This window comes from Eschrichtius robustus, chromosome 7, assembly GCF_028021215.1.
Source record: "Eschrichtius robustus isolate mEscRob2 chromosome 7, mEscRob2.pri, whole genome shotgun sequence".
Taxonomy (NCBI): Eukaryota; Metazoa; Chordata; class Mammalia; order Artiodactyla; family Eschrichtiidae; genus Eschrichtius; species Eschrichtius robustus.
Window position 1 is genome coordinate 130,362,371 of NC_090830.1, and position 13,013 is coordinate 130,375,383.

Here is a 13,013-nt window from a genome sequence, read left to right on the forward strand (position 1 = left end):
TAAATCACCTTGTCTCTCTGCTAAGAATTAGTATGAGCTTTCTGACAAGCTGCCAGGCATGTAGCTGGTGAATTAGAACAAAGAACCAAACTGAAAGTGACTTGAAGCCATTTTCTCCATGCCACAGTGCAAGCCAGAGGCAAAAGAGGCTAGTTCTGTGAGGAGGTCTGGGAATGGAGGTCAGGGCCTAGGACTGCAGGTGGCCCAGGGTTTGGTTGCTGAGCCCTGGACGGTAGCCCCTCCAGGGAAGTGGGATGCACTGTCTGGGCACCAGGTCTGCCGTGTGCAGGGCAGTGGCCCCTGTGTGGCCTGCCGGGCACACCCTTGTCATCACCTATGGTCTGGCCTGACAGATCTCACACGGGATTTGGACTTCGAACTGGACCCCTCAGTCTTGCTGCCTCAGTGGGCCCATAAAAGCTGTGAGGCTGATGACTGGTTTGGGTGCACTCGGTCATCTAGACACAGAGATAATCACCTTGACGTTGGAAATAAGCGATGTAGGGCTGCCTGGACCCCTCGGTCTGGCTGCCTGTAGAGCAGTTCCCACAGCTGTTGGAACTCCCACAACTGTGGGCACCACGAGGCCGCCAGTGTCATCTGCTCAGCTTGGCTTCCAAGTCATTGAGCTTCTATTTTAGTGTGGTCTTCTCCAGAAAAGGGGTCTTCGTGCTGAGCTCCTCTCACACTGAACTTCCCTGAAAGATGGGCAGTTTCCCTGAAGGCATCACCCATGTACCTTGGTCCCTGAATTTCTTGGGTCTGGTGTAGCACCTTCCTTAGTGGACCACCAGGGCAGAGAAGGGTGAATACAAGTTGTAACAACAAATTCCGCAAAAACCTTTTTTATTGTGGAGACTGATTGATAGATGAGTTTGAGGTTTGCTACTCAGCTCTCCTGGACATCTCCCAGGCCGCCCTTCTCACGCCCTGGAGGGTAGGGGCCAGGCACTCAGCATCTCTCTCTCAGGAACCTGATGGGTTTGTTGCAGCACATACTGGGTGCTGAGGCTGATCATGTTTCCTCTTTCTTGCAGCTGCACAGATCAGCTCTACTACCCCAGGTGAGTCCCTGCAGCCCACCCCAAGACTCCTCTCTGGAATCCTACCCTCTCGGGTTTCCAGAAATAGAAGGAGGAGAGCATACCCCTCCTAGGGACTGATTTCCCTCTGAGGACTCTGGAATCCGTTTCAGTGACCAGCTGAATCACCAAGACCATGGCTGTCACTCATCTTGGGCTGGAGGGCCCCTCTGGTCTCCTGTCACCTCCTGCTGCCCGTGTTCATTCAGAGAGACTGTGGAAGAAAAAGATTGTTTCCTCTGGTCATTTTGGATGAAAATAACTGTCCCAGTCATCCCATGCACAACTGTGACCGTGTTAGAAGCATGGCCGAGTAGCAGTCTTACAAACGTGTGTCTGTTAAAGAATCCTTCATGTTGAGAGCAATCCCCCAAATGATCTTCTTGCTGATCTCACAGAGGCAGCAGTGAGTGGTGGCATGAAGCGAGATCTTGATTCCCTGCCCAGGAATTGAACCTGCGTAGCCTGGATGAAAACCAGGAATCCTAGCCACCCCACCCCACCCCCCCCCCGGCTCTTGCCCCCGGTGAAAACGCATTTCTCACGGAGGCAAAGACTGTAAAAACAGGCACAAAGTTTATTATTAGAGACATAGCAGAACAACAAGTGGGAGAGCACACAGAGAAACTGTTTGTTAAGACAGAAGCAGGGCAGAGAAAGGGTGTGGGCGTCCCGCCTAATGAGGAGGAGTGCAGTAAGGGGGCGGTTAAGTCACTTATATAGGGCAGCTCTTCCGGGTCTTTGTTTACCTCTGGCCAATTATCTGGCTTCTTTTTCCACACCTGACCTGCCCTAGGACCCTCCCCACATGCTTGCGCAACTTTTTTCCAAGATGCATTCCAGCCCAGAGGCCTATGGGACGGCCTTAGCATCACATATTATGGGGTGGCGCCCCCTCCTTTTTGACCCCCAAAGAGCCTTTCTGTGCATGTGCAATGTTTCCCTTGCCCCAAGGATGGGAAATGTATGACCTCTTGATCTTTTAACAGGGTTTAGCCCCTCTCTGTCCCTGCCATAAAAGTGACCAGTGTTCGGTTATCTACCCCATTCCTGTTGTTGTTTCTTATATTGAAGTGCAGATCTCGAAATATAGATAGGAGTCTGGTCATAAATATGTAGTCCAGAGCCCATTTGTCTCTTGCCTCAGGAAATGTAAACAGGGGGTTGGTAATGAATGTCTGGCCTGGACTCCATCTTCTTCTCACCCCAGGAAGTGTGAACAGGAGGCCAGTTGTAAATTTCTAGCCTGGAGCCCATCTTTCTCCTGCCTCATTGCCATAGTGATAATATCTGGTGCCAAAGAAGGTGGGAAGTGCTGTGTACTCCAGCCCATTTGGCCAGTCTCAGTGCAGGTGGGATGGTCAAGGCTCTGAGAAGTCCTGCAGTAAGGAAAACGATTGACTTTCTCAATCAAACTGACAACATGGAATTAAAAAATTATTCAGCAATATCCTAAAATCACTTCATTTTCTTTCTAGATTGGTGGCGTCCATCAACTCCAACCACGGAAAGTAAGTGTCACATTTTTCCACCTGACCCACAGGGCATGGGTTTCCTGTCCCCAGGTGTGGCTGTCTATGCAGCTAATGCCGGCACATGCATAGCCCACCTCAACCTGCACACACAGCCCTGCCCCTGCCCTCACCCACAGCCAGCATGGACCTTGCACACTCTCAGCCTCATTCTCCCCTGCTCGGTAGGTGACTTTTGTTTTAGCTAAGGAGATCGCCTTCCCCTTCTTTTTTGTGAATGAGATAAGTGATTCTCAAAAAAATAGACCTCATGGCTTTTATTTCTTGGAGTATCTCCAAAGCTTTGGGAGAAAGAAGGGGGATAAAGAATAAATGGATAATTTCCCAAATAAGCATGCTTTTACAAGTATTTTTTACCTCATGATATGGATATAGTTCAGTAGGTTTCCATTGTTCTTAAGAAATGATATGGCTACTTTTCCTTGTCATTGTCTTCTCTTCCCATCGTTTTAAATAAATGCCCCTGCGATGAAGAATATTTTTTTGTTTGTTTGTTTTATACTGCATGTTCTTATTAGGCATCAATTTTATACACATCAGTGTATACATGTCAATCCCAATCGCCCAATTCAGCACACCACCATCCCCAGCTCACCGCAGTTTTCCCCCCTTGGTGTCCATATGTCCGTTCTCTACATCTGTGTCTCAACTTCTGCCCTGCAAACCGGCTCATCTGTACCATTTTTCTAGGTTCCACATACATGCGTTAATATACGATATTTGTTTTTCTCTTTCTGACTTACTTCACTCTGTATGACAGTCTCTAGATCCATCCACGTCTCAACAAATGACTCAATTTCGTTCCTTTTTATGGCTGAGTAATATTCCATTGTATATATGTACCACAACTTCTTTATCCATTCGTCTGTTGATGGGCATTTAGGTTGCTTCCATGACCCGGCTATTGTAAATAGTGCTGCAATGAACATTCGGGTGAATGTGTCTTTTTGAATTATTGTTTTCTCTGGGTAAATGCCCAGTAGTGGGATTGCTGGGTCATATGGTAATTCTATTTTTAGTTTCTTAAGGAACCTCCATATTGTTCTCCATAGTGGCTGTATCAATTTACATTCCCACCAACAGTGCAAGAGGGTTCCCTTTTCTCCACACCCTCTCCAGCATTTGTTGTTTGTAGATTTTCTGATGATGCCCATTCTAACTGGTGTGAGGTGATACCTCATTGTAGTTTTGATTTGCATTTCTCTAATAATTAGTGATGTTGAGCACCTTTTCATGTGCTTCGTGGCCGTCTGTATGTCTTCTTTGGAGAAATGTCTGTTTAGGTCTTCTGCCCATTTTTGGATTGGGGTGTTTGTTTCTTTAATATTGAGCTGCATGAGCTGTTTATATATTTTGGAGATTAATCCTTTGTCCGTTGATTCGTTTGCAAATATTTTCTCCCATTCTGAGGGTTGTCTTTTCGTCTTGTTTATGGTTTCCTTTGCTGTGCAAAAGCTTTGAAGTTTCATTAGGTCCCATTTGTTTATTTTTGTTTTTATTTCCATTACGCTAGGAGGTGGATCAAAAAAGATCTTGCTGTGATTTATGTCAAAGAGTGTTCTTCCTATGTTTTGCTCTAAGAGTTTTATAGTGTCCAGTCTTACATTTAGGTCTCTAATCCATTTTGAGTTTATTTTTGTGTACGGTGTTAGGGAGTATTCTAATTTCATTCTTTTACATGTAGCTGTCCAGTTTTCCCAGCACCACTTGTTGAAGAGACTGTCTTTTCTCCATTGTATATCTTTGCCTCCTTTGTCATAGATTAGTTGACCATAGGTGCGTGGGTTTACCTCTGGGCTTTCTATCTTGTTCCATTGACCTATGTTTCTGTTTTTGTGCCAGTACCATATTGTCTTGATTACTGTAGCTTTGTAGTATAGTCTGAAGTCAGGGAGTTTGATTCCTCCAGCTCCGTTTTTTTCCCTCAAGCCTGCTTTGGCTATTCGGGGTCTTTTGTGTCTCCATACAAATTTTAAGATGATTTGTTCTAGCTCCATAAAAAATGCCATTGATAATTTGATAGGGATTGCATTGAATCTGTAGATTGCTTTGGGTAGTATAGTCATTTTCACAATGTTGATTCTTCCAATCCAAGAACATGGTATATCTCTCCATCTGTTGGTATCATCTTTAATTTCTTTCATCAGTGTCTTAGAGTTTTCTGCATACAGGTCTTTTGTCTCCCTAGGTAGGTTTATTCCTAGGTATTTTATTCTTTTGGTTGCAATGGTAAATGGGAGTGTTTCCATAATTTCTCTTTCAGATTTTTCATCATTAGTGTATAGGAATGCCAGAGATTTCTGTGCATTAATTTTGTATCCTGCAACTTTACCATATTCATTAATTAGCTCTAGCAGTTTTCTGGTGGCAGTTTTAGGATTCTCTATGTATAGTATCATGTCATCTGCAAACAGTGACAGTTTTACTTCTTCTTTTCCAATTTGTATTCCTTTTATTTCTTTTTCTTCTCTGATTGCCATGGCTAGGACTTCCAGAACTATGTTGAGTAATAGTGGTGAGAGGGGACATCCTTGTCTCGTTCCTGATCTTAGAGGAAATGCTTTCAGTTTTTCACCATTGAGAATGATGTTTGCTGTGGGTTTGTCATATATGGCCTTTATTATGTTGAGGTAGGTTCCCTCTATGCCCACTTTCTGGAGAGTTTTTATCATAAATGGGTGTTGAATTTTGTCAAAAGCTTTTTCTGCATCTATTGAGATGATCATATGGTTTTTATTCTTCAGTTTGGTAATGTGGTGTATCACATTGATTGGTTTGCGTATATTGAAGAATCCTTGCATCCCTGGGAGAAATCCCACTTGATCGTGGTGTATGATCCTTTTAATGTGTTGTTGGATTCTGTTTGCTAGTATTTTGTTGAGGATTTTTGCATCTATATTCATCAGTGATATTGGCCTGTAATTTTCTTTTTTTGTGGTGTCTTTGTCTGGTTTTGGTATCAGGGTGATGGTGGCCTCGTAGAATGAGTTTGGGAGTGTTCCTTCCTCTGCAATGTTTTTGGAAGAGTTTGAGACGGATAGGTGTTAGCTCTTCTCTAAATGTTTGATAGAATTCACCTGTGAAGCCATCTGGTCCTGGACTTTTGTTTGTTGGAAGATTTTTAATCACAGTTTCAATTTCATTACTTGTGATTGGTCTGTTCATATTTTCTGTTTCTTCCTGGTTCAGTCTTGGAAGGGTATACCTTTCTAAGAATTTGTCCATTTCTTCCAGGTTGTCCATTTTATTGGCCTAAAGTTGCTTGTAGTAGTCTCTTAGGATGCCTTGTATTTCTGCGGTGTCTGTTGTAACTTCTCCTTTTTCATTTCTGATTTTATTGTTTGGAGTCCTCTCCCTCTTTTTCTTGATGAGTCTGGCTAATGGCTTATCAATTTTGTTTCTCTTCTCAGAGAACCAGCTTTTAGTTTTGTTGATCTTTGCTATTGTTTTCTTTGTTTCTATTTCATTTATTTCCGCTCGGATCTTTATGATTTCTTTCCTTCTGCTAACTTTGGGTTTTGTTTGTTCTTCTTTCTCTAGTTTCTTTAGGTGTAAGGTTAGATTGTTTACTTGAGATTTTTCTTGTTTCTTTAGGTAGGCTTGTATAGCTATAAACTTCCCTCTTAGAACTGCTTTTGCTGCATCCCATAGGTTTTGGGTCGTCGTGTTGTCATTGTCATTTGTCTCTAGGTATTTTCTGATTTCCTCTTTGATTTCTTCAGTGATCTCTTGGTTATTTAGTAACGTATTGTTTAGCCTCCATGTGTTTGTCTTTTTTACGTTTTCTTCCCAGTAATTCATTTCTAATCTCATAGCGTTGTGGTCAGAAAAGATGCTTGATATGATTTCAATTTTCTTAAATTTACTGAGGCTTGATTTGTGACCCAAGATGTGATCTAACCTGGAGAATGTTCCATGCGCACTTGAGAAGAACGTGTAATCTGCTGTTTTTGGATGGAATGTCCTATAAATATCACTTAACTCTATCTGGTCTATTGTGTCATTTAAAGCTTCTGTTTCCTTATTTATTTTCATTTTGGATGATCTGTCCATTGGTGTAAGTGAGGTGTTAAAGTCCCCCACTATTATTGTGTTACTGTCAATTTCCTCTCGTATAGCTGTTAGCAGTTGCCTTATGTATTGAGGTGCTCCTATGTTGGGTGCATATATATTTATAATTGTTATATCTTCTTCTTGGATTGATCCCTTGGTCATTATGTAGTGTCCTTCCTTGTCTCTTGTAACATTCTTTATTTTAAAGTCTATTTGATCTGATATGAGTATAGCTACTCCAGCTTTCTTTTGATTTCCATTTGCATGGAATATCTTTTTCCATCCCCTCACTTTCAGTCTGTATGTGTCCCTAGGTCTAAAGTGGGTCTCTTGTAGACAGCATATATATGGGTCTTGTTTTTGTATCCATTCAGCAAGCCTGTGTCTTTTGGTTGGAGCATTTAATCCATTCACGTTTAAGGTAATTATCGATATGTATGTTCCTATGACCATTTTCTCAATTGTTTTGGGTTTTTTTTTGTTTTTTTTGTTTTTTAAAATTTATTTATTTATTTATTTATGGCTGTGTTGGGTCTTCACTTCTGTGCGAGGGCTTTTCTCTAGTTGTGGCAAGTGGGGGCCACTCTTCATCGCGGTGCGCGGGCCTCTCACCATCGCGGCCTCTTGTTGTGGAGCACAAGCTCCAGACGCGCAGGCTCAGCAGTTGTGGCGCACGGGCCCAGCTGCTCCGCGGCATGTGGGATCCTCCCAGACCAGGGCTCGAACCCGTGTCCCCTGCACCGGCAGGCAGATTCTCAACCACTGCGCCACCAGGGAAGCCCTGGGTTTGTTTTTGTAGGTCCTTTTCTTCTCTTGTGTTTCCCACTTAGAGAAGTTCCTTTAGCATTTGTTGTAGAGCTGGTTTGGTGGTGCTGAATTCTCTTAGCTTTTGCTTGTCTGTAAAGCTTTTGATTTCTCCATCAAATCTAAATGAGATCCTTGCCGGGTAGAGTAATCTTGGTTGTAGGTTCTTCCCTTTCATCACTTTAAGTATATCATGCCACTCCCTTCTGGCTTGTAGAGTTTCTGCTGAGAAATCAGCTGTTAACCGTATGGGAGTTCCCTTGTATGTTATTTGTCGTTTTTCCCTTGCCGCTTTCAATAATTGTTCTTTGTCTTTAATTTTTGCCACTTTGATTACTATGTGTCTCGGCGTGTTTCTCCTTGGGTTTATCCTGTATGGGACTCTCTGCGCTTCCTGGACTTGGGTGGCTATTTCCTTTCCCATGTTGGGGAAGTTTTCGACTATAATCTCTTCAAAGATTTTCTCTGGTCCTTTCTCTCTCTCTCCATTCATCAGGTCCGGGTGCAATTCCTGACTCTTGGTTGGAGCCTCTGAGCTCACCACCTCATCTAATGTGGAGGGTTCCTTTCGTGTGCCAGAGTTATGGAGAAACTTCACCTCCCAGTTGTGGCATACATTACTCAGAATGCTTTTGTTGCCAAGTGATAGGATCCCAACTCACACTCTCTTGAGTTGAGGGTGGGAGAGGGGGCCGCAATGACTTCTATAGCTAAGAGGTGGTCGGTCTTCAGGTAGAGCTGGATCCAGAAGTTCCAGTAGAGCTTTTCCCCTGCACTTTTCTTACCTCTATTTTCTTATGTTTATGGACTTCACTGTCAGCTTGCTTCCTGCCAAGGGGCAGTTGTCAGCCACAGGTCTACATCCCAGTAGGGGAGAGAGTCTGGTTTTTTTGTAGCTCTTCAGTGGACAAGCCCTGGAAGGACTCTGAACAGCCTGCTACCAATAGATGCCTTCTCCCTAATCATGTCCATGTGCTCTGATGATTTTCAGCGGGTGCATGGCTTGTTCAAGAGTCAGCTTAAGTTTGGGGTTTGAAAATGACATGAGTGAGTGCTCAGCGAAAAGTAGTCTTCAGAATGCACTTGGGCCTGATGGAGTGGGTTCCCATGTGGGAGTGAACATCTGAAGGTGGCTGCTTGGCAGGGTCTGGGAAGCTGCAAGGGCTCAAGTTCATCCCAGTGGTCCCTGGGGACTCAGGCTGCGGGCTTCCCCTCTTCCCACCTCCATCCCAAGGCTGGGATCAGCCACTGAATTGCTGGGCCTTGTGGGGAACCCATCAGAGAACATGCATCGCTCAGTCCACAGCCAAGGGTTCTATCAAACAGCCCCGTGAGGATAAACGATGATGGCCAGGCTCAGTCAGGTCCTCCGGAAGGAAAACATTAGCTTGATCTCAGAAGTCTTTCCCTGGAAGGATTCTGAATCTCGTTGAGTCCTCCAGACCTCTTCCTTCGGAAGACACAGGAGAGTGCATTTTCCCATCTCCTTCCAGGAACTGAATCAGGTTTGGCCCTGAGGCTGGTGAATGGAGGTGACAGGTGTCAGGGCCGGGTGGAGGTCCTGTACCGAGGCTCCTGGGGCACCGTGTGTGACGACAGCTGGGACACCAACGACGCCGACGTGGTCTGCAGGCAGCTGGGCTGTGGCTGGGCCACGTCGGCCCCAGGAAATGCCCGGTACGGTCAGGGCTCAGGGCCCATCATCCTGGACGACGTGCGCTGCTCGGGGCACGAGAGCTACCTGTGGAGCTGCCCTCACAGTGGCTGGAACACACACAACTGTGGACACAGCGAGGACGCCAGTGTCGTCTGCTCAGGTTGGTCTCAAATAAGCTGGGTGTCCCTCTCTGGGGGTGTGGCTCCCTTCTGACACTCTGATCCCCTCTCAAAGCATTTTCTACATTTCTCGCTTCCTTAAATCACCTTGTCTCTCTGCTAAGAATTAGTATGAGCTTTCTGACAAGCTGCCAGGCATGTAGCTGGTGAATTAGAACAAAGAACCAAACTGAAAGTGACTTGAAGCCATTTTCTCCATGCCACAGTGCAAGCCAGAGGCAAAAGAGGCTAGTTCTGTCAGGAGGTCTGGGAATGGAGGTCAGGGCCTAGGACTGCAGGTGGCCCAGGGTTTGGTTGCTGAGCCCTGGACGGTAGCCCCTCCAGGGAAGTGGGATGCACTGTCTGGGCACCAGGTCTGCCGTGTGCAGGGCAGTGGCCCCTGTGTGGCCTGCCGGGCACACCCTTGTCATCACCTATGGTCTGGCCTGACAGATCTCACACGGGATTTGGACTTCGAACTGGACCCCTCAGTCTTGCTGCCTCAGTGGGCCCATAAAAGCTGTGAGGCTGATGACTGGTTTGGGTCCACTCGGTCATCTAGACACAGAGATAATCACCTTGACGTTGGAAATAAGCGATGTAGGGCTGCCTGGACCCCTCGGTCTGGCTGCCTGTAGAGCAGTTCCCACAGCTGTTGGAACTCCCACAACTGTGGGCACCACGAGGCCGCCAGTGTCATCTGCTCAGCTTGGCTTCCAAGTCATTGAGCTTCTATTTTAGTGTGGTCTTCTCCAGAAAAGGGGTCTTCGTGCTGAGCTCCTCTCACACTGAACTTCCCTGAAAGATGGGCAGTTTCCCTGAAGGCATCACCCATGTACCTTGGTCCCTGAATTTCTTGGGTCTGGTGTAGCACCTTCCTTAGTGGACCACCAGGGCAGAGAAGGGTGAATACAAGTTGTAACAACAAATTCCGCAAAAACCTTTTTTATTGTGGAGACTGATTGATAGATGAGTTTGAGGTTTGCTACTCAGCTCTCCTGGACATCTCCCAGGCCGCCCTTCTCACGCCCTGGAGGGTAGGGGCCAGGCACTCAGCATCTCTCTCTCAGGAACCTGATGGGTTTGTTGCAGCACATACTGGGTGCTGAGGCTGATCATGTTTCCTCTTTCTTGCAGCTGCACAGATCAGCTCTACTACCCCAGGTGAGTCCCTGCAGCCCACCCCAAGACTCCTCTCTGGAATCCTACCCTCTCGGGTTTCCAGAAATAGAAGGAGGAGAGCATACCCCTCCTAGGGACTGATTTCCCTCTGAGGACTCTGGAATCCGTTTCAGTGACCAGCTGAATCGCCAAGACCATGGCTGTCACTCATCTTGGGCTGGAGGGCCCCTCTGGTCTCCTGTCACCTCCTGCTGCCCGTGTTCATTCAGAGAGACTGTGGAAGAAAAAGATTGTTTCCTCTGGTCATTTTGGATGAAAATAACTGTCCCAGTCATCCCATGCACAACTGTGACCGTGTTAGAAGCATGGCCGAGTAGCAGTCTTACAAACGTGTGTCTGTTAAAGAATCCTTCATGTTGAGAGCAATCCCCCAAATGATCTTCTTGCTGATCTCACAGAGGCAGCAGTGAGTGGTGGCATGAAGCGAGATCTTGATTCCCTGCCCAGGAATTGAACCTGCGTAGCCTGGATGAAAACCAGGAATCCTAGCCACCCCACCCCACCCCCCCCCCGGCTCTTGCCCCCGGTGAAAACGCATTTCTCACGGAGGCAAAGACTGTAAAAACAGGCACAAAGTTTATTATTAGAGACATAGCAGAACAACAAGTGGGAGAGCACACAGAGAAACTGTTTGTTAAGACAGAAGCAGGGCAGAGAAAGGGTGTGGGCGTCCCGCCTAATGAGGAGGAGTGCAGTAAGGGGGCGGTTAAGTCACTTATATAGGGCAGCTCTTCCGGGTCTTTGTTTACCTCTGGCCAATTATCTGGCTTCTTTTTCCACACCTGACCTGCCCTAGGACCCTCCCCACATGCTTGCGCAACTTTTTTCCAAGATGCATTCCAGCCCAGAGGCCTATGGGACGGCCTTAGCATCACATATTATGGGGTGGCGCCCCCTCCTTTTTGACCCCCAAAGAGCCTTTCTGTGCATGTGCAATGTTTCCCTTGCCCCAAGGATGGGAAATGTATGACCTCTTGATCTTTTAACAGGGTTTAGCCCCTCTCTGTCCCTGCCATAAAAGTGACCAGTGTTCGGTTATCTACCCCATTCCTGTTGTTGTTTCTTATATTGAAGTGCAGATCTCGAAATATAGATAGGAGTCTGGTCATAAATATGTAGTCCAGAGCCCATTTGTCTCTTGCCTCAGGAAATGTAAACAGGGGGTTGGTAATGAATGTCTGGCCTGGACTCCATCTTCTTCTCACCCCAGGAAGTGTGAACAGGAGGCCAGTTGTAAATTTCTAGCCTGGAGCCCATCTTTCTCCTGCCTCATTGCCATAGTGATAATATCTGGTGCCAAAGAAGGTGGGAAGTGCTGTGTACTCCAGCCCATTTGGCCAGTCTCAGTGCAGGTGGGATGGTCAAGGCTCTGAGAAGTCCTGCAGTAAGGAAAACGATTGACTTTCTCAATCAAACTGACAACATGGAATTAAAAAATTATTCAGCAATATCCTAAAATCACTTCATTTTCTTTCTAGATTGGTGGCGTCCATCAACTCCAACCACGGAAAGTAAGTGTCACATTTTTCCACCTGACCCACAGGGCATGGGTTTCCTGTCCCCAGGTGTGGCTGTCTATGCAGCTAATGCCGGCACATGCATAGCCCACCTCAACCTGCACACACAGCCCTGCCCCTGCCCTCACCCACAGCCAGCATGGACCTTGCACACTCTCAGCCTCATTCTCCCCTGCTCGGTAGGTGACTTTTGTTTTAGCTAAGGAGATCGCCTTCCCCTTCTTTTTTGTGAATGAGATAAGTGATTCTCAAAAAAATAGACCTCATGGCTTTTATTTCTTGGAGTATCTCCAAAGCTTTGGGAGAAAGAAGGGGGATAAAGAATAAATGGATAATTTCCCAAATAAGCATGCTTTTACAAGTATTTTTTACCTCATGATATGGATATAGTTCAGTAGGTTTCCATTGTTCTTAAGAAATGATATGGCTACTTTTCCTTGTCATTGTCTTCTCTTCCCATCGTTTTAAATAAATGCCCCTGCGATGAAGAATATTTTTTTGTTTGTTTGTTTTATACTGCATGTTCTTATTAGGCATCAATTTTATACACATCAGTGTATACATGTCAATCCCAATCGCCCAATTCAGCACACCACCATCCCCAGCTCACCGCAGTTTTCCCCCCTTGGTGTCCATATGTCCGTTCTCTACATCTGTGTCTCAACTTCTGCCCTGCAAACCGGCTCATCTGTACCATTTTTCTAGGTTCCACATACATGCGTTAATATACGATATTTGTTTTTCTCTTTCTGACTTACTTCACTCTGTATGACAGTCTCTAGATCCATCCACGTCTCAACAAATGACTCAATTTCGTTCCTTTTTATGGCTGAGTAATATTCCATTGTATATATGTACCACAACTTCTTTATCCATTCGTCTGTTGATGGGCATTTAGGTTGCTTCCATGACCCGGCTATTGTAAATAGTGCTGCAATGAACATTCGGGTGAATGTGTCTTTTTGAATTATTGTTTTCTCTGGGTAAATGCCCAGTAGTGGGATTGCTGGGTCATATGGTAATTCTAT

At 45.7% G+C, this 13,013-nt stretch overlaps 1 protein-coding gene across 1 annotated transcript in view; it reads left to right on the forward strand.

The window, feature by feature from the left end:
* Positions 1-13,013, forward strand: part of DMBT1 (deleted in malignant brain tumors 1) — a 148,589-nt gene that overhangs the window by 20,612 nt on the left and 114,964 nt on the right. Inside the window, 4 exon segments of the mRNA XM_068547921.1 lie at positions 1,038-1,064; positions 1,384-1,395; positions 3,667-3,696; positions 8,965-9,288. Of these exon segments, the coding sequence (XP_068404022.1) occupies positions 1,038-1,064; positions 1,384-1,395; positions 3,667-3,696; positions 8,965-9,288 (393 nt within the window).